This window comes from Vespula pensylvanica, chromosome 2 (genome assembly GCF_014466175.1).
Source record: "Vespula pensylvanica isolate Volc-1 chromosome 2, ASM1446617v1, whole genome shotgun sequence".
NCBI classification, from domain to species: Eukaryota; Metazoa; Arthropoda; class Insecta; order Hymenoptera; family Vespidae; genus Vespula; species Vespula pensylvanica.
The window spans coordinates 7,418,216-7,443,549 of NC_057686.1; the positions used below are offsets into that span (position 1 = coordinate 7,418,216).

At 31.6% G+C, this 25,334-nt stretch overlaps 5 protein-coding genes across 5 annotated transcripts; 1 reads left to right on the top strand and 4 right to left on the bottom strand.

Moving 5' to 3' along the window:
• Positions 1-210: 210 nt before the first annotated feature.
• On the top strand, positions 211-3,237 carry LOC122627352. The gene is made up of 2 exons (XM_043808430.1): positions 211-365; positions 488-3,237. The coding sequence occupies exon 2, from the start codon at positions 831-833 to the stop codon at positions 2,793-2,795; it is 1,965 nt and encodes a 654-aa protein (XP_043664365.1). The 5' UTR covers positions 211-365; positions 488-830; the 3' UTR covers positions 2,796-3,237.
• Positions 3,238-3,617: 380 nt separating this feature from the next.
• On the bottom strand, positions 3,618-4,389 carry LOC122627357. The gene is made up of 3 exons (XM_043808438.1): positions 4,254-4,389; positions 4,014-4,179; positions 3,618-3,936 (listed from the first exon to the last, which is right to left on the bottom strand). Exons 1-3 carry the CDS (start codon positions 4,387-4,389, stop codon positions 3,681-3,683), a joined length of 558 nt encoding a protein of 185 aa, XP_043664373.1. The 3' UTR covers positions 3,618-3,680.
• Positions 4,390-4,440: 51 nt separating this feature from the next.
• Positions 4,441-6,214, bottom strand: LOC122627356 (charged multivesicular body protein 3). Its single transcript, XM_043808437.1, has 4 exons — positions 6,058-6,214; positions 5,939-5,999; positions 5,473-5,867; positions 4,441-5,387 (listed from the first exon to the last, which is right to left on the bottom strand). The coding sequence occupies exons 1-4, from the start codon at positions 6,100-6,102 to the stop codon at positions 5,223-5,225; spliced, it is 666 nt and encodes a 221-aa protein (XP_043664372.1). The 5' UTR covers positions 6,103-6,214; the 3' UTR covers positions 4,441-5,222.
• A 481-nt stretch (positions 6,215-6,695) lies between these two features.
• Positions 6,696-12,192, bottom strand: LOC122627328 (putative uncharacterized protein DDB_G0282133). Its single transcript, XM_043808404.1, has 2 exons — positions 12,182-12,192; positions 6,696-11,373 (listed from the first exon to the last, which is right to left on the bottom strand). Exons 1-2 carry the CDS (start codon positions 12,190-12,192, stop codon positions 6,696-6,698), a joined length of 4,689 nt encoding a protein of 1,562 aa, XP_043664339.1.
• A 187-nt stretch (positions 12,193-12,379) lies between these two features.
• On the bottom strand, positions 12,380-23,270 carry LOC122627329 (MATH and LRR domain-containing protein PFE0570w-like). Its single transcript, XM_043808405.1, has 11 exons — positions 22,538-23,270; positions 21,751-21,872; positions 19,176-19,331; positions 18,895-19,102; positions 18,664-18,791; positions 18,434-18,567; positions 18,084-18,349; positions 17,658-17,805; positions 14,566-17,589; positions 13,289-14,377; positions 12,380-13,186 (listed from the first exon to the last, which is right to left on the bottom strand). The coding sequence occupies exons 1-11, from the start codon at positions 22,723-22,725 to the stop codon at positions 12,590-12,592; spliced, it is 6,060 nt and encodes a 2,019-aa protein (XP_043664340.1). The 5' UTR covers positions 22,726-23,270; the 3' UTR covers positions 12,380-12,589.
• Positions 23,271-25,334: the final 2,064 nt, after the last annotated feature.

A 25,334-nucleotide genomic window follows, 5' to 3' on the forward strand; every position in this document is an offset into this window, starting at 1 on the left:
ATCTGTGAAAATTTTCCCCTAGAAAAATAATATAATATCAATAAAATATCAAAGCAAACCATAGATTTAAATGAAAAGAAATATTTTTAAAATAAATACAGCATAGAATATTTATTTTAAAATAAATAGAATGGTATATTAGTAGCAATAGATTTTTTTAAATAACTGAATAATGGTTGCTTTCAATACTAGTATTATCCACTTACTAACCAAGGGATTTGCTATATATCTTCTCTATATGGTGCAACTTTGACGGATTTTATTTTTAACAAATAAGGTGCATTCTTTTACGTGATAATTTTCATGATTACGTATATTTCAAGACAGCGGATTGGTCACACATATTGGCTACTCATATTTCTTTAGTGCGTATTCCTCTATAAGTTGAATAGGAGACGCTGTAAAATAGTATCATGTAACATAACCTCTTAAGTACGAGGATGAAAATATTTTATATTAAAAAATTGAATATTTTTTCTTTTATCAGGCGATTAAGATTGCACGATAAGCTTAAATACTTCAATATACAGGTTTATCTTACAAACTGTATCGATAGTTTATTCAATGGGAAGTTTATTACAATATTTTCCTTCAAGTAAATATATGCAGAGACAAAAAAGACTATATAATCATCCAATTCCAGTGATTTAAAGATATTTGCAAAATATAGCAAGGATTAATTTAAAATAAAAAACCGCAAGATTAATAGTCAAGCTTGAAAGTTTCTGACACTTTAAATATCATGGTGACAGTAACCTCTTAATGTTAGTATCATAACAAAATGATATTGTTTACTTGATGAATGTGAATAGGCATAAAGTCAATAAAAAATGCCTCATCCTTGTGTTGTGTGTGGACGTTCGCGTATGAATCCAAATAATAAAGAAGAAGAATATATGTTTTTTGGTTTTCCTGTTAATGATGAGGAACGATGCAGAAAATGGTTGGAATTTTGTTGTCGTGAAGATTTATATAAACTTACAAAGAAGCAACTTCTGCAAAGAATGGTATGCTCTAAACATTTTGAACAGAAAGATTTTTTGAATGAGTATTACGATAAATTAAATAGTACAGCAGTACCATCAATCTATGATCCAAAACAAAGCTTATACAACATTACATGTGTATTATGTGGTCGATATCGTCGGGATCCGCCAGATTTAACTTATGACGGAGCTACTTTTCATCATTTCCCAGGAGAAGAATTTCGATGCTTGAAATGGCTTGATTTTGTTGGTGTAGATTCTTATTATAGATTAACGAGAAAAGAAATATTATTTTGTTATATTTGTTCAAAACATTTTGATCGTTCACAGTTTATGCAAGGTTATAAAAGTAGATTAGTGGACAATGCTGTCCCTAATATTCGTAATCCTGACGATGCAGATTTATCAGAAGAATATATTCTAGGATTAGATACAGAAACAAAAGTGTACAATGCAATAGAGAAGACAAAGAAATTAGATCCATTTCCACCTGCTGTTCTAGAAAGTCAAGCTTGTGCTGCATGTGGTAGATCTAGATCTGATCCAAGAAATAAAACTGAAAGGTATAAATTTCATCCATTTCCTGCTTATGAGATAGGAAGATGTCTAAGATGGTGCCAATTTTTGGGTAGAGAGGATTTATTGAAAATGTCTCCCAATCAAATACGGAAATTAGTATTATGTTCAAAGCATTTTCAAACAGGTCAAAGTTTTCATAAAATAGGTCCTTGCGATGCAGTTCCAACAATAAAGGATGTTTCTTTAACAAATTCTATAAATTCTAATGAAAATGCACACGACGAAGAGATGACTGAAGAAATAAATGAGAACTCTGGTTTTATTACAACTACTAAAGGAATAAGAAAATCAGGGTCTTCGACACCTCTAGTATCTAGTAAAAAACCAAAGGTAGATAATAAGCCTACACCATTAGCAAAAAAACGTGGCAAATGTAGAAGGCCAACTGTAATTAACATTCCAAAGCCTGATCCTAATAATATAGAAAATCTAATGGTAAAAAAATTACCTTTGCCTCCTACTTCAAATTGGAAATTTCAATATACAGAGCAATATCAGCCAATAACAATAACGAATAATATTGCATCTAATATCACTAATACTATTCCTGGTAGTATAAAGAAAGTTATTTTACCATTTACTGGTGATCTATCTAGTTTGGGTAATCCCATACCAGTCCATAGTTTGTCGAGCATTCCTCCTGGTTTGTTAATCAAAATAAATCTTCCCGAGCAAGAGAAACAAAAACCTGTAAAAACTGGTAGAAGGCAGAGTAAGAAAAATTTACAAACAAAAATGAAGAATGGTCAAGTAATTACCACTATACCAATAATTAAAGAAGAAGAACAAACTTCAGATAAAAACCTTATTGAATTGCTATCAGATTCTCCAGAGCCTATAGCAAGTACATATAAAACGATAGAATTAGAAGAACACGATGAAGATCAAGAACAAGACCAACAACAAGATCAAGATGATCAGGATCAGAAGCATGGAGAAATTATGCTACCACATGATTTTGAAGTTTTAGAAGATGACGAAGATGCCATAAATATTAAAGAAAATGAATATTTTGAGGATTTCGAAGAGGTGGAAGCTTTACCTATGAAACCACAGAAGAGAACTCGTAAACGAAGAAAAAAATTAACAATGCGAAGAACTATTTTTCCTATACGAAGTGAAGTTAAATATTTTCTTCGTAAAGTTGCTCCTCACATGCATAAACTTCCTACAAAAGCAAGAGCACAGATAAAACTTTCTATTGTTAATATGGTGATTGATCACTTATAAACATAATTCATAATACTATTTTTCAAAAAAAAAAAAATTGTACATGATATATACGAAGTTTAAGATCTTTTTTGTATCAGAAAAAAATTATTATACTAATAATGTAAAGAATAGGCAGATATTTACAGTCAGTTATTGAAACTGACAATTGTGTCAATATAATTTATGAAATCTTATTTTTATGTAAAGACTTTGTAGCAAATGTTACAATAAGTACTAATGGTTAAAACATTTAGAAGATTTAGGTAGAGTACAAAATTTTTATTATTAAGTGCTATGTTACTTTTCTATAAAAGAAAAAAGCAAAAGCTGTATTAATTTGTTTTTAAAATTGTTGCCATTAAAATCATATGTTATGATCCTCATCAAATTTGTAGTTATGGAAAATAAACTGCAGAAGCTACATTTAATTTAAAACAACTACAAGTGTATCATATATACATATATATATATATATATATATATATATATATATATATATATATATTATATAATAAGTTTTTTAATTAACAGTAATTAAAATTTGTTGTATTACTTTTTAACATATGTATGTTTATAAGATAACATAATCTAAAACAAAGTATAAGATGAAAATCATTTATGTAAAAATAATCTTCAATTATAAATTGCAATACTACTATTAAAATTTAGTTTTCTTATGGGACAAAATTTGTAATAAGCAACATATTAAGTAAACATGTTCATTATATTATACGAGACAATTATTTTTATCTTAACAAAATCATATATCGTTTTTATTTTATAACCTAAAATTTTGAAAGTGAATGTTCAAGTTAATAAAGAAAAATAAAATAAAATATCATAGAGGATACTATAAAAAAAAAAACTCATTATTAGTCTTTATTGATTAGGTATTATTTATAATTAAAAAGGGCTATAACCAGTAGTAAGAATATAGTCCTCTGCCCAAGTGGTAAAGCATCCTTTTATTTTACCAAAGTGTGTCTCTGGTTCATTAGTCATTTTTACTGGCATTGAGCAAAAATCTCTTCCCCATTTGATGTCTTTTTGCTTAATTACTCTACCTTTATGAGGAAGCATGTCAGTTAAAGTTGATAATTCTGCAGATTGAGTATTCAATCCTGCTGTATATAGGTAACTTAAGTTAGGACGTAATTCCCTAAAAACAAAAAAATAGTTTATAATTTATATTTTGAAATCCTTTTAAATGAAAACAAAAATATTGTGAATTCGAACTTTGGTGATATAAGATCCAATGTTATCGGTATCCATTTTTTTTCTATATTAGATGCATTAATTTCATCAAATTTACATTGAGTACAATAAAAAATCGGTTTGTCAAATTCTTGATAACGTTGTATATTATCTTTAATCCAAACAACTGGAGTCGAAATAGTGGGATCTAGTATATTGTAGAATATTTAATGTACACCATACATTCATTTATTCTTTTAATATCAATAGAGATTAGTTTACCTATTTCAAATTTAGGTATCACAGGATTTGTTGTTCCAATAGTATACACTTTAAAATCTTTAACAATTTCTGCATACTTAGCGCAATTGCATACTATACCAAGAGGCTGTTTTAAAGATGCTTCATGCAGAGTCATTTTCAGTGTGGAAGATAAGATAAAATTTCGAAAAAAATAAAATCAAGCGTATGAGAGAGAATTATTATTTTATCGCTTTTTAATTATAAATGTATACATAAGCATATTATACAATAATTTTATGAAATAGTTTAGTTGATTATAATCTTAATTAGTTTTTACTTTACAATGCTGATATAAATACAATATTTACATACAACCAGAAGTGTTATAATTTCAAATGAAAGTTCGTTCTGTGATAGTCATCTGGTTATATAAAATTATTTATAAATATTATGTTCGTGATTGATTTCATTAGTGAATTATTATGTATCACTTGCTTGTATAATTATCATTATACTATTATGATTATTGTTTACATAAATATTAATTTCGACATATTGTCCCAGCTTGTTTTATAAAGTTTGTTATTAATTACAACGAATATACTAGCACAATATTTTTCTATTGTACATTATCAAAATAAATTAGCATAAGTAATGTTAATTTCAAAGCTAGCTTTTCAATTTATTTTTTAACATGAATAGTGAATATTTGGTAAAATATAATACTTATAACAAAGATATAAAGATTGTTAAATATACATATAAAACTTGTAATAAAGTAACATTGTTTAGAAACTTGCATATGCTTAGAATTTTTACAGTAAGTTTAAATTATACTGTGTTCTGTAAAAATAAGTGTATTAAGATGTGTTCAAAGCTTAATTGAGATAATTTAATCTAATATAGATGTTATTTCATTCACTATTTTCATTCTTCTAACAAATGTAACTTTAAAAGATGTCACATACTTATAATGTTATCAACATATAAATAATTTATGTGTTAAGACTAACTGCGTAGACTCTGTAATCTAGTTTTCATTTCTTCAAGTTCTTTATCATCATCTACATCCTCTGTTTCTACTTCAACAGATGTAGATGGAACGATACCAGGAGTTTCTGTAACAACTGCAGGAGCTGTTCCAAGTTGTCCTGCTGTAACTTCCCATAAAATCTAAAAAGCAAAATCGTTTATGTTTTATGTATAACATTTTATATATAAAACATTTAAATTTAGTTTGCTTCATAGATTTAATTACTTTATCAACTTCTTTGTCAGCTTCATCTTCCATATCTTCGGATTCTTCAATAGAATCCATAGTTTCATCTAACATCTCTTCGATAATACCAGCTTTCATCATTTCTTTGGATAATTCCCTCATAGTGGCTGCAACTTCAGGCACTCTCACTAACGATTGCATAGCTTGCATAACTTCTGTAGATTTAGATACAGAACCTGCAACTCTTATAGTTGCTAATTGATTTTTCATTTGTAAAGCTACTGAATTCAAGTGAGCTTTTGATGTACACAGTTTATTACATGCTTTGCGAGCTCGAATAATTTCTTTAGCAAGAATTTTACACACATCTTTGTCATTCTTTTTAGCTGCTTCTTTTAAAGAACGCTTAACTTTATCTTCCTCTCTCTGAATTGCTATGCATAAACACAATATTTTAGATATTAATAATTAATAGTTACATTTTGTTGTCAGTAATATGACTCACCTCTAACTTGTCTGTCTAAATTATAACCTTCTTTTCTTAATTTATGAGTCCACTCTTGGACCTGTAATAAAACATATTGTAAGTAATAGAAATATATTTTATTATATTTTAATGCTAACCATTTCTTTTGGATCTTTTTCTTGGGTTTTACCAAATAAACCCATTTTATAACAACGTTAATAAAGCTGTCAAGTTTCGTATAAACACACGACCTTGCATATATTGTACTGAATATAATTTTAAATACCTTCGTCACAGTATGTCAGAAGAGGTATAATGTGTGCAGTATGAATGTTGCTTACCTGTTCATATCACTCTCTACATTATCAACAATCGAACGTAGTGCAACGTAACCATATTATAATATTCTTAATATATTCGTAATATCCTTATTTTTCTGTTTTTGACAATCGTTAACAGTTAATAAAAAAAAATATTTAATTCAATAATCAAGTTTAAATAATTACAAGATATTATAAATATTTAAAATCTTGTGAATATTTTTGTCACGCAAACGAGTAGGAATATTATGCTGATTATAACTTGATTGATTATTAACTATTCGCGATATAATACAACTTTAAATAGGTTATAAAAGTTAATGAAAATGCAATAAAATAATTTACGAAAGGAAAAGGTCAGTTGATTTTTGATTAATTTTTTATTTTATTATTCTTTTAAAAATATTAAAAAAGAATTACAAAAAGATATTTGTATAATTTATTTATAATTGTATATATTTGTACGTAGACGTTATTCAATTGACAAATAACGTTCTTAACCAATTTATTAAATTTTTTAATATTTCCGTACTAGTGTTTGATTTTTGTTTAATCGCACGTTGTTGTCTATAAGGCTCATGATTGTTTTGCATTTTCTTAACGAATTTCATTCTTTGAAAAACAGGATTGTTTTCTTCACGTTCATCATTTTCATCAACGAAAATATTTTTTCTTTCTTTTACGTCATCTTCCTCTATATCATCAAGATTTAATCTTAAATTATATTTCTTAGCGAAAGCCATTACAGGCATCGTTAAAATTTCGTAATTATTTTCGTCCGAATCGTCTAATTTTTTATTTACTATCATCGATCTCGTTATTCGTTGTTTCGATGGGTTCGATTTTATTATTTTCGATCTTTGTTCGGAGTATTGATTATTTTTCCTATCGAAAGCGTTATTGTTATCATTGCTAATTTCTTTCGTATTTCTTTTTATCAAACGTACGTTTCCATCGAGCGGTACGCAACAGGGACAATTTTTTTTTAAAACGTTTTCACATATCTTTTTCGAGATCAACAAAATGTACGAGCCATCTTTCATTTTTTTGATTTCCAATGGAAATTTCACGTTGTCTCCCACGTAATATAACTCTGAGTTTTGTAAATCTCGTAGATCATTTATATCATTATCGATATTATCCGTCTTCATTTTAACAGCTTTTTCCTTGTAAATGAAATCTTCTTCGGAATCGAAATCTCGATGATTTAAACTTTTATAAGTCGTTGAGTCGTCATCGTTGCTTTCGTTTACATTTTCCTTCTTATTTTCGTTCTTTTCTGAGTTACTCGTAATGTCATCTTCTTCGTGAGCTTTCGAAATTATTGGATCTCTTTCGAAAGAAGTATCCATTCCCTTTGATCCGTAATACTTTCTCGTTGTTTTAACCCTTTTGTTAAACTTAGTAACAATTTCGTGTGTACTGGTACAACTCTCTATCTTACAAAGACGACGTTTCTCTGTATCTTGCAAGAATCCTTCATTCGCCGAAGCGATCTTTCCAATTCTAGGATTACCAACTCCGACAAAGGAATTTTGTGGTAACCTAAGTACTTCCGATTCATTAGTCTTCCCTTTATTGCTGTTACTTTGATTTGATTGTTTTTCAGACTGAGATATTTCGAGAGTTTCTTCATTTATGTTAGCAACATTTCTTGTCAACATTGTTTCGTAAATATGAGTGGTTTCTCTGCTTTGATCATTTTTAAGATTTTCTCGATAAAATTCAGTGCTAGAAACGTAGTTATCTCGGACATCATTGGAATAATCACTTGGTTGTATTTTATTTATGTCCGTTTTTGGAAATTCTTTATCTGTTATGAAATCGTTAGAATATGACTCGGTAAATGAATTATCGGTCGCACCTTTTAAAGTTTCGAATTGATTATCTTTCATAGAGATAATGTTTTCTGTCGTCGTTTCATCGTAATTATGTGTAGCTTCTACCATCCATGTTTTTTCAGAATTATTTTTTGCATCGCGTTGATCTGGATCATACGAGTTATTTTGTAAAACATTACCTAACATATCTCGAATCGTGTCCTCTTTTATTTCCATATCGTTCGCATTTTCTATTTGGTGTTTCGCAGCTTGGATGATGATATTTTGCACAGCGTTGTGTTTAGCTAACTCTAAACCAACCGTAGGATTATAAATGAGATCTTTTAAATGATTTTGTAATCTTCGAGAAATACTTTGATCTTTTGTTCGTTCGGACGATGTAAATGGAAGAAGAGTCACTAAATTCGTGGTCCAATGTCCAGCTCGAAATTGATGTTCTTCTACTGTCATTGGTGGAAGTTCTGATTGTACGTTCGGTAAAAGATTCAATGTCTTTCTAAGTGTATTTTTAATCACGTTGTTTGATTCTTCACCAAACAATGCGGTTTTAGGTATTCCGGTTATTTTCGATAAATGATCTTTCACTTTTTTTATGATCACATTTTCCACTGGTGTCAGCGATAAGAGAGATCGCAAATTTGGAATTCCAACGATTTCTGGAGACAGTTCTACGTTATCTGGAATTTTCTTAGAATCATTGGGATCTTCGAGATTTACATCTTTCAAGTTGAAATTATTTATGATTGTTTTAATTGAATTTACGAGCTGTGTGCTGTTGCAGAACGACAAATTTGGCATTGTCGATTCAATATCATATTTTGAAGTGTTTTCGAGAATACTATTTTCGTTATCAGTGTTCGTATAATCTCCGATGATCGTGATTGGATTTGAGGTTGTCTCAAAGTCTTCAGACAATTTAACGAATCTTTCTTCGTTAGACAATCCAACGATAGAATCATTAATTTTGTCATGGGTTTCTTTTTCAGTTGTAATTTCCATTATTGTTGATTCTTCGGTGGTAGTTAAGTCTTGATGAGTTTGAAGTTTTATCTCGTTTATCGTTGAAAGTGTAACAGGAATTGTATAATCATTTTCTATAGATTTTATCGGCGAAGTGATATCGATTGACAAAGTATACTGATTTGAAATATCTGTCGGAAAAACATCTACAATATTCGTATCATAATCTAAAGATGAAGTGGTACATCCTAAAAATGAATCGATAGTAGTTTGTTCTGTTTTTTCTATAGACGAAGAAGAATCTTGTGTATCGTATTTTAAAGCTGATTCCTTTTCTGGATCATTCTTTTCATCTTCTCGATCTTCGTTCCGTTCTTTTATTAACGAATCGTTGTTATCTTCTGTAGTTGTTTCATCGTTGTCTAGATTATTCTCTATAGTCGAATCGGTTGGAATTTGATTTTCGATAAAATTAGGGTAGATTTCAGTCGACCAAACATTTTCTGAGTTAGTTTGATCGTTCGTTATATCTGGAATGTTTGTAGCTTGCACGTTCGGTGAATAGTCCTTTAAATTTGTCAGATTATTATTATATAAATTATAATCGTAAGTAAATGGATCGCTATTGATATTTTCATCAAAGTTATCGAAACTTTGCGAAGTAAAATAACTATTTGTTATTTCTTGTATATCTGAATAATCTAATTGAAGATGTGTTGTATAAGGAGTCTTACTTTCATCTATTATTGTACCAGTCAAGTTATTGTCTTTGTTAGTAGTTTTAGAATCATCGACGTTAATATTATTCGTTATTGCACTTGATGTTGTATATTCGATATCATTAATTACGCTAGAATCGGTTAAAACAGTCTTAGATAATTGATCTTGTTCTTGTGAATTTTGTGTCGCTTGAAGAATAGACATTTCTGTGGGATTCGCAGTCGCATATTCCGGAATTTTTGAATCATTATAATCTTCGTCGGAAATATAATACGTTGTTGATTGTTTTGCAAATGAATCGTCGTTCGAAGTTTGATAGTTATCGGTATTAGTTATGATATATTCTGAAGGTTCTAAGATAATATTCGAGGTAGTTGAATCGTGATAATCTTCGTTATAATTTCCAATCGATCGTTTTGTAGATATTAGATTATCATCAAAATTATTTTCCTTAGAATCTATTGTCATATCGGGCTTCGTGGAATCGTAATCATCTTCATTATTCGATTGTTCGGTAGTATCGTAATAATAATGAATCGATTCAACGTTCTCATCTTTCTGATTTTTATTTTTATTCAAAGATTTGCAAGCTGTTGTAGCAGCAAGGAGGCATACTTTACGACCGTACAGTTTTATACATTCTAGCATATTTGCATCGAACGAATCTTCATCGATTTCTTTCTCCGAATTTAGGTCACGCTCTTCGTGCTCAGGATAATTCATGGCCGCCGAGAAATCATTGTTTCTCTTATTGTCTTTAGGAATCAACATATTCGATTTTTGAAGAATTTCAGATTGATTCTTTGTCGCAAGAATATATTGCTTAAGCGGTGTTTGTTGTTTCTTACTTGAGTTTTGTTGATATTGTTGAGAAACTGGAGCATTCATGCCGATGTGAGGTTCAGCTTGTTTGTAAGTGACTCTGAAAGGCACGGTTAAGGGATAAACTTTAGGTGATATTCCATGAATTATCGGCAAAATTTGCATCTGTTCGGAATTCGCATAATTCGATTTTAAATCGTAAGGAATTTCTTCATAAAGTTTTGATAAACGTAATGGTATTCCCGATATTCTGTAATCGTTTGGAATAATTTTTCGATGTTTATCATTTTTCGGTTTAGTTTTCATTATTGGAGGTTCCTTCGAATGAGGAGTAAGCAATTTTGCTTTCGATTGACAATCCTGACAGTCTTCTTTACGACAATAACACACTAATCTTTTTGAATTTTCACGTAATTTTTTATCAGACGGATAAGTCTCATGAGGTTCGTTGGAAATATTTTTTTCTGACGCGAGTTCGACGTCGTTGTTTTTGTCGGTTGTGTCTTTTTGCCGCTTTTTACGAATTTCTTTCAACAAATTAAAACCTACGTACGGTTTTCTGCTTTTTTCGGCTTTTACAGTTTTATCCTTGTATTTTTTAGTTAATGGTATATTCGTTGTAGTATAAAGTGCCGATTTACTACGTTTTATTGTTCTACTTTGGCGGCTTTTCTCTGTTATTTCGTTATTTACATCCTCGTGTTCCTCTTTAATCGGTACTAGAAATACAAAGGATCTTTTAGCTCTTGCAAATCGTTTATCTTCTCTCATTATTCTCTTGTCCGAAGAATATTTGTCGGTGATGGATATTCTATGAAAAATACAAATAAGAAATAAATAATTTATTTAATGTCTTCGATTTTGCAAAATATTCGTATCTGTTATTTTTAATATTTATACATAGAAAAGTTCAATGTAATTAATTGATGCAACTAGGAGTGCGATAGTTCGAATTAATTAACACAGTTTTAAATATAGTATGAAAAATAATTAATATATGGAAATGATTACAGAGACAGTTCAGTTAACACTTTCATTTTATTTTTAATATTAAGATTGTAATTTTTATTTAAATAAAAAACTCACCCCTTTTCATTGACATTGTCGATGATATTGTCTGATTGTTCTGAACTAATAATAGCGATAGCACACAATAAATAAAATATTATTATTTTATACATTTTTATCGATTGATTTATAAATATACTTTATTACACTACAATATTTTTAACGAACGATTTAATATTCATAAAATTCATGTTACGTTTTAATTGTGTAGCTATTATCTTTACGGGTTTTAAAGAAAATTTATCTTCAATAATACTCGTTTTGTATGGAACTGTAACAGATACACGCGATCACTATTCTCTTTAGCGTCGTGATGCTTTCTTAAAAGCAATTTTCGACGAAGGTTTCATATATTTGCCATCGTTGCATAATTATGCAATCGAAATGGTTGTTTAATAGTATTACGAAATATAAATTCACGTCATTGGACGATAGGCTGAAAGGATTTTTTCAAACAAGACGAAGTTTTCTGATTATTCGCATAAATTATTATGCAGTTCGGTTGATAATCTTTAAATAACAAAATGCAAAATATGTCACTTGTTAATTACCTTTCTGTCATCGATACTTTATAAACGAAATGAATTTATTTGTAACAACGTTAAAAAATATTAAACAAAGTAACGTCATTATTTTTTATTAAAATAAACATTATCTCTCGACTTTAATCACAATTTTAGTTAATTCGCATCCGCGTATACGCGTGTATTAACGTAGGATTTAAAGGGATCGTAATAATTATCCTAGAATATTATTTATAGATGTCATTTATTGCACTACCTTATTTTTTCTTCTCTCTCTTATGTACTTACATTTAGACGCACGTGTACAGTTTATTACAAATCTGATATTCTCAATTAAGTATTAAAAAGTTATAGCTAAGTTGCATAATTTGTATTTTTAAAAAGAAATGATATGAACGTATAAAATATAAATGAAATAACGTTATTATAAATTTATCATTTTCTATAGAGCATATGAACAAAGTCAGATAAGAAAGTGAATAATTTTTTCGCATTCGTTACAATCATTTGATAAATGCTCGTAGGCCTATCATCATTTGAAAAGTTCGTGTTCGTGAACGAAGTTGCAGTTTTATTTCGATCATCTTTCAGTAGAGTCTCGTTGAACTTTTTATCGAAGCTTTCCGTAAATTCTTCCAAAGACTCAGTTACGTTCTGCGCTGTGTCAAATCTCTCGGTTATTACTTTTTGTAATTTTGGAATAGTCTCTTGAAGAAAGAACGATGATTTATTACTGCCATTCGGTTCATTCTTTTGGTCATTATTTTTCATTAGAGAATTGTGCCGTAAAAATGGTTTCAAAAAATTATCTACTACATAGTTTTCTTCTTCCGAAATTAATAATGGATTGAATTCCCAAAGTTGATCAAGTTTCTCTGATTCTTTATTTAAATCTTCATGATTTATATCTTCCAATTGTTCATTATTATTTTCATTTATATAACTGTATATCTGTTTTAAATTTAATTTCGGATTTTTAAACATTTCGTTTTTATTTTGAAGCATGTTATTGTTGTATCGTGAAGAACTTATCTAAAAAATATTAATTAAAATCGGTTAATTAAATTTAATACATATATAAAATGTTTATTTTTAATTTATTGTAAATATTAATTTAAATTTGTTTTAATATACCTCGTAATTATTTGAATTACTATTTATACGTTGTGTATCTTGCAATTGTCGATGTTCGAGCTTATTTTTTTGTATCATTGAAGGTAACATTTTTAATGTATCTCGATACGCATTAAAATCTTCATTTTCACGGTTTATTTCGTTATTCAGTATTTCTTTGTCAAGATCGATCGAATGTTTTTCAGATGTTAAATATTCTTCTTTTTCACTTATATCGTCATCGTCGAATAAAATGTGTTCTAAACTCTCCGTAAGGTCTTTGTCTTTGGAAAAAGGAATGACGCTTTTCGAAAGATCCTTGTTGGTTCGATGATTTTTTGTGTAACGTGTGTCGAAAGATAATAATGATTTTTTTGTTGGATTATCAAATATACTTTCGAAAAGATTTGGTCTCTTCAATAATTTTGAAAATCCTTTTGGATTCTCGTTCGATTCATCGATCGAAAGATCATTGTTTAAATTCAAATAATCATATCGTTTTGACCTTGTCTTTTTATTTCTTTCGTACGGTGATAATGATAGTTTTTTAATTAATATCGAATTCATCTCTTCGACGTCTCTTCGAGTTCGATGATTTTCAACGTTTTCTTGATTTTCGTCAATCTTAGAATTTTCTTCGATTTTCTCGGAATTTTCTATCGGACTTGGGTTTATTGTAATCGACTCATCTTCGTCTCGTTCAGAATACGTAGAATTATTAACAGTTTCAGATTCTTCCTCCGAATGATCATTCCCTTTTCTACGTTCCAAAACATACGATTCGACATCCGATTGTTTCTGTACGTCATTTAATCTTTTTGTATTTTGTAGAAGATACAAAATCGGTGCACTTTTTTGATTCTGATTATTCTTCGATCCTCTGTACAATTTCGGCTTGAGAATTAAATTGTAAACGTTTGCCATTGAATCGTCATCATACATCAATGATTCCGAAGAATATTCATGTGTTTGCAATTCTGGATCGTAAATCGTGGAATCGATAGCATCAATTTGATATTTGTAGGCTCGTGATTTTAAAGTTTCTTCCGAATCGATTGTTTCTTCGGATTTGTCGTATATATAGGTAATAGGTAACTCTAACGTACGTACCTAGAAAAGAAAAAGATCGATGAATAAATCGAAAATAAAAGAAGATGATACAGATGATAAGGAAAAATATGGGATTAGTTATCTCATATTATCGATTTCCATAGTACTTTCTATATTAAAACAGACTTTTACGAATTATATTGCAATATCGATAGTTCTTCAACAAAGTCGAATGAAAATTAATTTACCTTCGAGTATTCCGGTAATTTCTCTCTCCCGTTACTTTCATAAGCATTCCTCAATTTCTCTTCTAATTTTCTTTGATACCGAAACAGCCATGGATCTTTCTCCTTCGTAGAATCGACCAGAGCATAATATCTTTTACCAAAAGCAAGTTGATCCTTATCGTACCGTTTACGTTCATCTATAATATTATATGGGAATCCTAACGATTGAATTAATCTTGACTTTGCTCCATCGTATTTTGTATGGAGTATGACACGTGGATCTACTAGATAGCTTTTAGATTCGACCGATTTATCTTGGATTTTCTTCAAAGGCCCGACGATACCTATCAAGGGAATATATTTTCTGTCTTTTTTTCGATGTACTTGTTTTTCTTTTTTCAACGTATCGTAATCGATCGGTTCGTAAGTCGAAAAATATGCGACTTTCTTTAGATCGACCCTACCATCATAGTCCTCGTTATTTCTTAAATCTTCCTGTATCTCTCTTTTCAAGTTTTCCCTTTTCTCTTTTGTCTTACACTCGTCTATGTTTCTTTTTATCACGTTCGATATTTTGTCGTTGTATAGCTGCGAAATATCTTCTTCTCTTGCGTGTAATTTATGTCTCAGTGTCTTCCTTCGTTTCCTGTAATTATGCTGATCCCCTTGTTTGTCCTTTTTTCTCGAAATCAGTTTTGGTATATTCCTCTTTCTCTTTTCGTTCTCTTTCTTAAAGACTATTAAAGTTTCGTTGGTGGGAGCTTCAGACGCTTCCGGAGCTTCCGTTGTTTCGTATTTTCTCGAATTAGACTTTATTTTTGTCTTTGAAGAATCCACCGTCTTTGGGACTAATTTTCTCCAAGTTTTGGATAACTCCTTCGTTGGTTTTCTTCGAATTTGATCGGTTCTTATTTGTTTCGTGATCTTTTTGGAAGATAATTCTCCGTTGACTGTTGAGCTTGTATGATCTTCGCTCTTTTCTGTTTCTGTTTCTGTTTCTTCTGCTTCTCTCGAAGACGAGGTGCTGCGTCTGGTGCGTGTATCGTACCAGATTTCAGTAGTTTTTGTCTCTTTTGAAATGGATGGAATATATTGTGAAGGCCTCGGAGTAACGCTGTAAGAATCCTTTTTAAAATCAATCGTCGTTTTCTTTTCTTTCGTTTGCCCCGAAGGGCCACGAAAAAACTTGTCTTCTTCCGTTCCGAGTTCATAATCGTTTACCATAGAATCGTTTATTTCTGAAACATCCTGAGAAGTCCCAGACAAGTGATTTCTAAGCTCTGTCATAATCGCAGACGAATCTTCGATTTCACGATTATCCTTCTGATCGAAATCTCTTTTAATAGATTCCACCAACTGTTGTTCGATCTCTTTCGATTGTTCATTTTCATAATCCTCTATGTTTTCGTTATCAGATTCTATGGATTTTTCATAATATTCAGTTTTATAATTCTCTAGATTTTCGTTATCAGATTCTATAGATTCTTCATAATGTTCAGTTATATAATTATCTACGTTTTCGTTATTAGATTCTGTAGTTTCTTCATAATGTTCAGTTTTATAATTATCTTCGTTATCAGATTCTGTAGGTTCTTCATAATGTTCAGTTTCATAAATCCTTACGTTACCGCTATCAGATTCCATAGTTTCTTCGTAATTTTCGTTTACCTGTCGTTTTGTTTTACAACGAATTAATTCCAAGTCATCGTTCAAATTTCTAATCACTCTAGACCGACAATTCTTCAAATTTTCATCATCCTCATCGATCATCTCTTTCTCCAGTATCATATTCAAGTCGTTTACTTTTCTCTTCGATCTTTTATCTTGTTTCAAATCGCTATAAGTCGGAATGTGCATCGGCAAACCGATCGAATTGGAATAATGTAAAACATCAAGATCCGTCATCTCGTTTTTCTCGATAGGAACGGTCTTCGTTCTTCTTCTATCAGGCAACGTTAATTCAGTTTTACCTAGAGAAGCCACGATAGAGTCTCCGAGTTTGGATCCTTGAATCTTTACTCCAGAAGACTCTTCGAGGTTCTCTTGATTGCTTTTGCCGGCTGAAGAGTCTGAATAATAGTTCATTAACATATTCACGTTATTTTCCTTGATTCGTCTCACTTCAGCGAGATCTGAAGCACCGTCTGCGATGGTTTCCGTTTTGGTGTTGTCTTTTTCGTCATTTTCTTTGTTTATCGAGTGTTTTTCAATGTTCTCAGTATTCAAAACATTCGTGTAATCATTCGAATTCTCTTTGATACGCACATTCGGCATGTTCACGGTCTCGAAAAATTCATTCGGTATATAACCACGATAATCATCGTCAACATCTATCCCAGTATTGTCGAGTTTGATATGATTGATCGTTCTTATATTCATAGCCCGTACTTTCCATACTTTTTCTTCTACTTTTTCCCTCTTCTCATCCTCGTCCTTCGTATAATCATAATCCTTTTTTTTCTCCGTTGAATCATCAGTCTCTAAGAAAACGTCACCGTTCGGGAAATTTTTCATCGGTTCCTTCCTGAAAAATCTATAAAAATTATTCTCATTGCTTTTCTCTTTCTTCGAACCCGAAAGAATCCGAGGTTGCTCGTTCGTTCTTGCATTGTTCTCAGGTATATATTTCTGATCGGACTTATGAAAATCGGACAAAAATTTGTCGAGATCTCTCTTAGATCTTTTCAAATTTTTCACCGTCTCATTTGCTTTCCAACTAGAATACGAATCGGAAAGATCGACAGATTCGCTCGTAGACTTTTTGATCTCATTTAGAGCCAGTTTTCTCTTAAGAACTTTTCCGTACTTCTCGATCTGCTTTTGCATGTCGATTTTCTTTAATTTCCGTTCTCTACCATCTATTTCTCTCTTGACTAAACTCCTTCGTTTCTTATTTTCCTGACATGCAATAGTTTTCTGACGATCGATTAATCGTCTTTTCCGCGGTATCTCGTTCCGTTTGATCTGACTCTCCTGCAATTCCTTTTTTAACGTTCTTTCGACTAGATTTTCCTCTTGAACCTCATGATCCATACAGAATCTCATCTGCAACGATCGAAAGTTATTTCGTACTCCTACTCGTAAAGATACTCATCTCTTTTTTTATAAATTACCTTTTGATCAGGGACAACCCAAAATCCTATACCACCTGATGGTAACTCCATACACAAACCCTTTTCGTTGTTTGATACGACCGGTTCGAATTCAGGCAATTCCGTCTCATTGAAAAAACTCAATGGTTTGCCATTTAAAAGGACGCTTCTGCGAAGCACGAATATAATGTAATTAAAAGATTTCTATTTGAGAAAATTAATCTTACGACGAATATTTAAGTAATCCGATAATTAACTTTTATTAATTATTAAATTTGTTTCATTTTATTCGATTAATATTATTCATTTAATTTATCCAGCGAATTTAATTGACTTGATTAAATAATTGATCAATGAAAGATACTAATGAAATTAACAACGAACAATTAAATAATCAAATCTGATTGCTAATCAAACGTTTGAATAATTTTCGATTAAATTACTTACTCCGAGAACATTCGATTTTCTGCATCGAAGCCTGGCGTTAGAACGTACTCGTGAAGGTTTTTTATTTTTAAGTCCTTTAGATTTGCACGTATTTTCATTGGCGTCAGATTTATACCAAAAATCGTTAATGCTCCTTTCTCGTAGATAGCCGAAGCTTTCGTACATTGTACATAAAAATGCACATGACTTTTGTTACCCACTTGAATCCTCGTATCTAAAACTTCTCGACCGACTAGTTTCTTGTGAAGTACAGATACCCAATAATCCTATAAGAAGTTACAAACTTCATCACTGTAATAACGCCAATCGTAATCGCCTTTGTAAGTTCGTAAACGAAGCGATTAACTTACCGGAGTTGGTTTCGAGAGATCGGCTGGTTGTCTCATTAGAACTTGTATTCCGAGTTTTGCGATGTTTCCCAATCTGTTGGTCCAGGCGAGTGCACCGAGAAATTGATTCTTGCTTTTCTCGTATTTAGATTCGGCTATTATCGAAAGAATTAAAAAAAAAAACAGAAAAAAGAAATCGTTAATCATTTATTGAAATTGATTTCCATATGATGCATCAATATTCTCTTTACCGATCCAAAGTGGCTTGTTCGCGGCATCACGTTCTACAATTTTATAAAGATTGTTGTTATCTGATAAAAATTGATCACGATCCATGAAAACACCTTCGTCGTCGTTCCAAGTAACACCACCGAAATCTCTGCAAGAATATTACGAGATTTTTTCTTTTCTATTTCTTTTTGTTTTTTTTTTTTTTTTTAATTTCATCCTGTCGATTCAAATTGCAATCGAAATATGCTTACGGATGCCATGTGACAGCTGTGAGAAATACGTCAGCCTCGCTAAAAAAGTTCTCGATATATTCCCGTTGTTCTTTAGTCTCATAAGCGACCACATCCGGTCCAGTAATAATGCTATTTGAATATCTCGGAATGGCGTTCAATTTATTCCGCAAAATTCGAACGTATCTTCCAACGTCGGCGCCGCTAAAGTTGCATCTCGTTTGGCATTCTGAAAAAGACGATTCCCATTGGCGAATTACGAACTCGTAGTTCTCGAAGATCAATATCGTACTCATACTCACCATATCCCAATTGCCAGCTGGCATTGAAACCCATTCGATCGGTCAAAGAAACGAGATCCAGTTCGCTATCGTTACTCATGAATCTTGGTGATATGCATGCAACCACATCAAGTCCAGTCTTTCCAGCCCATTGATGTAGCCGTCTCCAATTTCTTTCTAAATTTTTTATTCAAAATTTATCCTCTTTAATTATCGACGAACATTTCGTTTCTTTTTTCGTCTTCTTTTCAATCAAATTTGTCAAAATCCCGGTTGACAAGTAATAGAGGAGAGAATTCTGGACTCTTTGTGAAAAGTATGAGTAGTTCGAGCGTGTAGCCTCCATCTCTGCCACCCTCGATCACGTCAGTGTGGATGATAGACGCTTGACTAACGAGTGATCGCCAAAGACTAATGACCGTTCCACGCATGTCCAACGAATTCATTGATAAGTCACGTACGTCAGATACGAATATTTCATTTATCTTCCTATACGAAAAGATACCATTTTCCTTTTTCCTTTCTCCCCTTTACCCTCTTTTCTTTACCTTTGGGAAAATGGAAATGTTCATACTCCAATGCTGAATTAGCTCTTTATTCGGTACTCCTAATTAGAACTCTCAAGTTCGACTCCCTGATAAACTTCAATTTATTGTCTCGAAAATACTAGCGAACTTTTTTAGCAGACCACAATAAATGCTTTGAAAATATTTGAATAATTTGAAAAATGAGTTATCTATAGTATGGGCTAGTATATGTATGTATGTATGTGAAAAGAGAGTTTCACGTTTTGTTCCTTATTTCGATTCCCTGCGGCGAGAATGAAATTTTCGACTATAATTCTGCTCACGTTTAGGTTCTCTGAACTCCTGTTTGCCATTCGAAAGTTAAATACTTATCAGTTCGAGTCAGTAAAGCAAATTTTAGGGTCTGATTACATGTAACTAGGTCTACTGTTTAAGTTTAAAGCGTAGTTGCGTTTTGTACACCGATTTTATTCCTCATTGTGATCGCATTCAAATCGGAACCAGAAACAGGGCTCCTTTCTCTCTCTCTCTCTCTCTCTCTCTCTCTTTCTTTTTTTCTTTAAGTGAGAGTATACCCCAGAAGTGCAATGATTCAGCACCGCTTGCAACGGAGTCTCGACAATTAAGAGTTATCCCCTAGCGATCGTGAGATTAGAGTGAGACAAGTTAAATCGGGCACGATGGAAACGGTTACGAGCGGAGGTATTGTCGAGTCGAGGTTGCTCTCTGTTCCATCTTAAATCCCAAATCGTTCTGCGGATTCACTTCCGTAATAATGGAAGATTGAATGACGAGGAAGTGTATCTACTCATTTTGGATTCAAATCGTAAAAAGTGAAATGTAAAATATTTGTGAGAATATTAATGATAAGTATTGTTTTTTTATAAGCCCCGTATGATAGGCAACTCGTTTATACAGACGTGTAAATATTCATTGCATATCGTTAGGGTTTGAATAACTTGCTTCTTGATAAATGGCACTTGCTAATAACATTATTAACAAGGTATAAAATAAAGATTATTTTCAAATGTTTGTCAGAACATTAACGATAAGGATTATAAATTTATTTTTTAATAACTATAATAGGGAATGTATTATTACATATTTTCAGATCAATATTTTAAATTTATATAGACTTTAAATTTATATAGAATTTCATAATTTTGTTTATCGGATGTTCCTTGAAAGATAAAAAGACCGAATGACAATGAGAAAAGAGCAAGTAAATATTTTTGTCATATATCCTGCTTTATGGTTCTCAGTGAAAGTCGTGCGAAGTAACATTACGAGGATATAACGTTTTAAAACGGTGCATCATGTGTTACATCTCGCTATCATTGAAAAAAGCTTTTGGCTAGATGTTTGAAAAGGAGTGTTAGTGGATTTATATTGCTGGTGGGAGGATTGTAACAAAGAAGAGAAAGCTTAGTTAACACGGTATCGGATATACGTCGAGTGAGTTTCGCTTCGCTTGAATATAATTAAAGTGGACGGCTAGTGTGTCCGAATCAAAGGAAAATTTATCTTCTCTTTCTCTCTTTCTTTCTCTCTCTCTCTCTCTCTCTTTCTCTCTCTCTCTCTCTATCTATCTCTCTTTCTCTTTTGAGTAACGTATTCGATTCTCGAGAGGAAAAGTACAGAAAGTTTCTATTTCCCTTAGTCAGAGAACGCACATCCCGTGTTCGTGTTTATCGCTTTTCTGAGCCGACGTATGCAAGCACACGTACTGCATTGTTTAGCTAGCGAATCCACCTGTAACGGCACAACGCACGCGAAATTGCCCGAGGAAGATACATAAACGATCGTGGATTAATATCGGGAGCACGTTGGATGCGATAATTGCGACCGTTTACCGACTCACGTTTATCGTTCCGAATATAGAGAGAAATAGGGAGAGCGAGAGAGAGAGAGAGAGAGAGAGAGAGAGAGAGAGAGAGAGAGAGAGAGAGAAATAAAGAGAGAGTGAAAAAGAAAATACATATTAATATCTCATGTTTTATGTAACATGTTAGGATTAGAAATTATAACTTTAAATTTGTCATAACACGATGGTTGCGTGTTATCCTTACCTGAGAATACGTAGTTCGTGTCGTTGCGTTCATCGAATAAATACGAATTACTTTGAGGCCCACCAAGTCGAAGATATGCGGGACTTAAGGCCCTGGCCATTCGTATACTTCTTTCGTAATTCCTAAAAAAAAATATCGGCCGAAGGACTATTTAAAATATCTAAACAATTCGTACGGTTTTAATGTCGAACCAATAAAAAATCTACGTTCGTTATCATCGTCGAATAGAGCTACGAAATTTCAATCGAAAACGTACGCACGTTCGATTTCATTTTCGTATCCCTCTCAAATTGAATCGCGTTCTCGTTTAAAGCTGCACACCAGTTCGCGTTTCATTCCAATCTCGTTGAGATTCTCTCGTTCCTGTGCAAGCAGCATCCAACGTTGATGCGTCGTTATTGCATTTTATCGTTGACGTAAGTTCGAACGTTTTCTTTCCCGATCGATTTCGAATTTGTCAATTTCAATCGTTGGCAATACTATTCTCGCGTTGTTTTTCACTTTCTATTATTACTCATACCGTTCGTATAAAACGAAATGAAACGAAATGAAATACAATGAAGAGATTTTTGAACGAGATGAAATCTTTTTCCCTTTTTTTTGTCGATATATATATATATATGTGTGTGTGTGTATGTGTATATATATATATATATATATGTATGTACGAGCTGAATCGTTTCTCTATCATTATTGTTAATCGTTTGAAAGTGCCGAGAGAAACGAAATAAGACGAGTGTTTCATTTAATTGACGTAAGTAATACGTACTACATAACTCATACTCACACTAAGACATCGTCGGACGTAAGTATAGCGAGCGGATCGATAGCAAGGCTGAGAAATTTATCACTGCTCACTGAGACCAGCTTTCTCGTGTTCACCTGCAGCGTTATATCGTTCAACGAGGGTTCTCCCGTCACGAAAATTGCCAGGCACGTTAAAAGACTTAATTCGAATTTCCACTGTCTCCTCATTTTTTATCGCAAATTTTTATTTAATTTCGTTAGAAAAACAGTTACATCGTATAGAGCGCGTATTAAAAAAGAAGAGATTTTTGATATGAGAACGCGAACGATCACGTAGGATTAACGTAACTTTGTTGAACTCTCGGCGATTTTTCGCGTAATGAGAACAATCGAGGAATGAAAAAAATTCGTAACTTTTGAAAAATTGCTTAGTGAGACATAATGTTGTAATTCACGAAAGAAAGACTGTTGGAACAATTACCCAATGGAATTGGTATTTGGATCGGGTTACATGCGATTAATCAATATCGCGATATTTATGCATGCTATGCGAAAACTTACGATTGCTTTTTTTCGTCAGACGCACTGAGTCTCGAGATACAAATCAATTCAGCTTTTTGTTCCTAATGTCTATTTTGCTTGTTACGAACGAGATTATCTCGGATTTATCTATTTATTTTTTTTTTTTCATTTTTCGTTTCCATACGGTTTAATTTTTTCTCGATTTAATCTCATTCTATCTGTACATTTTTTTATATATATAAATAGATAAATAAATATATATGTATATATATTTTTTAATTTTGTTTGATTGCACGAATGCGTTGAAAAATATTGAAAAGTTCGTGGGAGATTTGTTGGGAAAATTTATTTTCGAGTTCTTCATTTTTCTTTCTTTCTTTTTTATATACGCGTATATATACATACATATATATATATATAATATTTATTTAATTAAAAGATTATATTAAATATCGGAATAAAGGTGGGAAAGGAAAATAAATAGGTGAGACTATTAGTTTGGTAACATGATTGATTTTTATTACATTTTTTTTGTTCTCATCTCAGTGGTTAGAACTAAATAACATAAACGCATAATCTTGCTTAATGATTTACTTCATTTTTTTTATTTCACTTTTTCCCTTTAATTATTAAGACATAGTAATGTCGCTATCTTATCATTTTTTTTTTCTTTTTTTCTTTTATTAAGAGCTATAACGGCGAGGCGCGCCCCGAAACTTGTGTTCATCGTATTTTTATTCCTCATTCACAACCCCCCTCCCCTTTATTCGTTTTTACTCGCTTCTATATTCTATCGTCGTGTTTTTTTTCCCTTTCGGTACGTGAAAAAAGCGAAAATAATAATGCCATCGAGTCTTTCGTTTTACAAAGTAAGAAAGGGGGAGAGCTCGTGTTTTTTCTTTTTTTTTTTTCCTCACTTTTGTCTCGTTACTATCTTTCTCTCTCTCTCTCTGGATTTCTATCTCTATCTGTATTTCTCTCTCTCTCTCTCTCCTTATACATATATATATATATATATCTCTCTCTCTTTCTCACGTTTTCGTTATATCATACTATTTTTTTTTCTTTTCTCGCTTTTGTTCTTTCACCTCTAACGTTTACGTCCTTCGTTTACGGCTCTTTAGATTCCGATCCGACTTCTTGAAATGGCGAGTCGTAACGGGCTCCATCTCGACTCTTAAAACGCGATCCTATGCAAGAGTCGAAACCTTTTACTATCTTTTTTCTTTTTCTTCCGATTTTTTGTTCGCTTTCCTTTCCTCTTTAAACGAAGAGAAAAAAGATGTTCGACTTCGGTGGTAAAAGCGCTTCGACTCGTTTTACTTAGAGCTTGCACGAAATTCCTGATATTTATCTTTTCTTGTTTTCTTTTTCTTTTTCTTTTTCTTTTTCTTTTTCTTTTTTATAACTTCTCTACTTTCTATCTTTGTTTTTCTCTTTCGTATTCGCGTATACATCGTTTTAAGGGTCAAGACGAGCAACGAATGGCAAAAAAGTAGGTCTCCTTGTATTTTTCACGTTAAAATGAGCCGTATTACTATCCAACAGCGTGTACCTAATTTTTTATCTTTATTTTTTTTCTTTCTCTCTCTCTTTTTTTTTTTTTTTTTTTTTTAATGATTACGAGCACCCCCTTCCCTCTCTACGCGCGGACATAGCTACAAACAAACAAACAAAAATTCGCATGTCGTGTTGAATTTCGTGTTGTGTAATATCTTTTTGGGTCGCTGCCTGTTTATATCGTTTTCTTTTTATTTGTATGTACGTACACGTACATATAGATACATATTTGTATTTACTATCGTATGTATATATACATATGTACGTACATGTTATTAGTGTAACATGTTATTAGGATACATCATTATTAGTGTAAATGAATGATCTCATTTTTAAAACGTTTCCTTGAAAGTTTGAACATGTGTGTAGGAACGGTGTCGTGTATTTGTTCGCGTGTGTACGTGTAAATATATACGTGTAAATGAGTCGCTGCTTAACGCCTAAATTATTTCATTTTTATATCAATATATATATATATATATAATATGTATATATCTAACAACAATATGTATATATAATATTATCATCATCGTCATTCTTTTTTAATTTTTCGTCTCCAACCGTTTCTTTCGCTTTCTCTTCTCTCTCTTTTTATTTTTTTTTTTCGCATCTTCTTCGTTACTCCTCTGTATGTACGCGTTATCCCTTAAATGTTATACAATATATAATTATGTTCAACAACAAACTCGTTTGCGTGATTTCCGGTATCAATAATTCAGTAATTTTGTTTTATTTTGGTTTGTTCGCTTGTTTGT

Excerpts from the sequence above, each read along its gene's own strand:
- LOC122627356 (XM_043808437.1), bottom strand. The coding sequence starts at position 6,102 with ATGGGTTTATTTGGTAAAACCCAAGAAAAAGATCCAAAAGAAATG. Across the intron at positions 6,000-6,057 it reads AAAAAGATCCAAAAGAAATG|GTCCAAGAGTGGACTCATAA; the intron begins GTTAGCATTAAA and ends GTTTTATTACAG. Across the intron at positions 5,388-5,472 it reads CTGACAAAGAAGTTGATAAA|ATTTTATGGGAAGTTACAGC; the intron begins GTAATTAAATCT and ends TTTGCTTTTTAG.
- LOC122627352 (XM_043808430.1), top strand. The coding sequence starts at position 831 with ATGCCTCATCCTTGTGTTGTGTGTGGACGTTCGCGTATGAATCCAAAT.
- LOC122627329 (XM_043808405.1), bottom strand. The coding sequence starts at position 22,725 with ATGAGGAGACAGTGGAAATTCGAATTAAGTCTTTTAACGTGCCTGGCA. Across the intron at positions 21,873-22,537 it reads ACGTCCGACGATGTCTTAGT|GAATTACGAAAGAAGTATAC; the intron begins GTGAGTATGAGT and ends ATTTTTTTTTAG. Across the intron at positions 19,332-21,750 it reads CACGAACTACGTATTCTCAG|AAAGAAATTGGAGACGGCTA; the intron begins GTAAGGATAACA and ends TAAAAAATTTAG.
- LOC122627357 (XM_043808438.1), bottom strand. The coding sequence starts at position 4,389 with ATGACTCTGCATGAAGCATCTTTAAAACAGCCTCTTGGTATAGTATGC. Across the intron at positions 4,180-4,253 it reads GATACCTAAATTTGAAATAG|ATCCCACTATTTCGACTCCA; the intron begins GTAAACTAATCT and ends ACAATATACTAG. Across the intron at positions 3,937-4,013 it reads TTGGATCTTATATCACCAAA|GGAATTACGTCCTAACTTAA; the intron begins GTTCGAATTCAC and ends TTTTGTTTTTAG.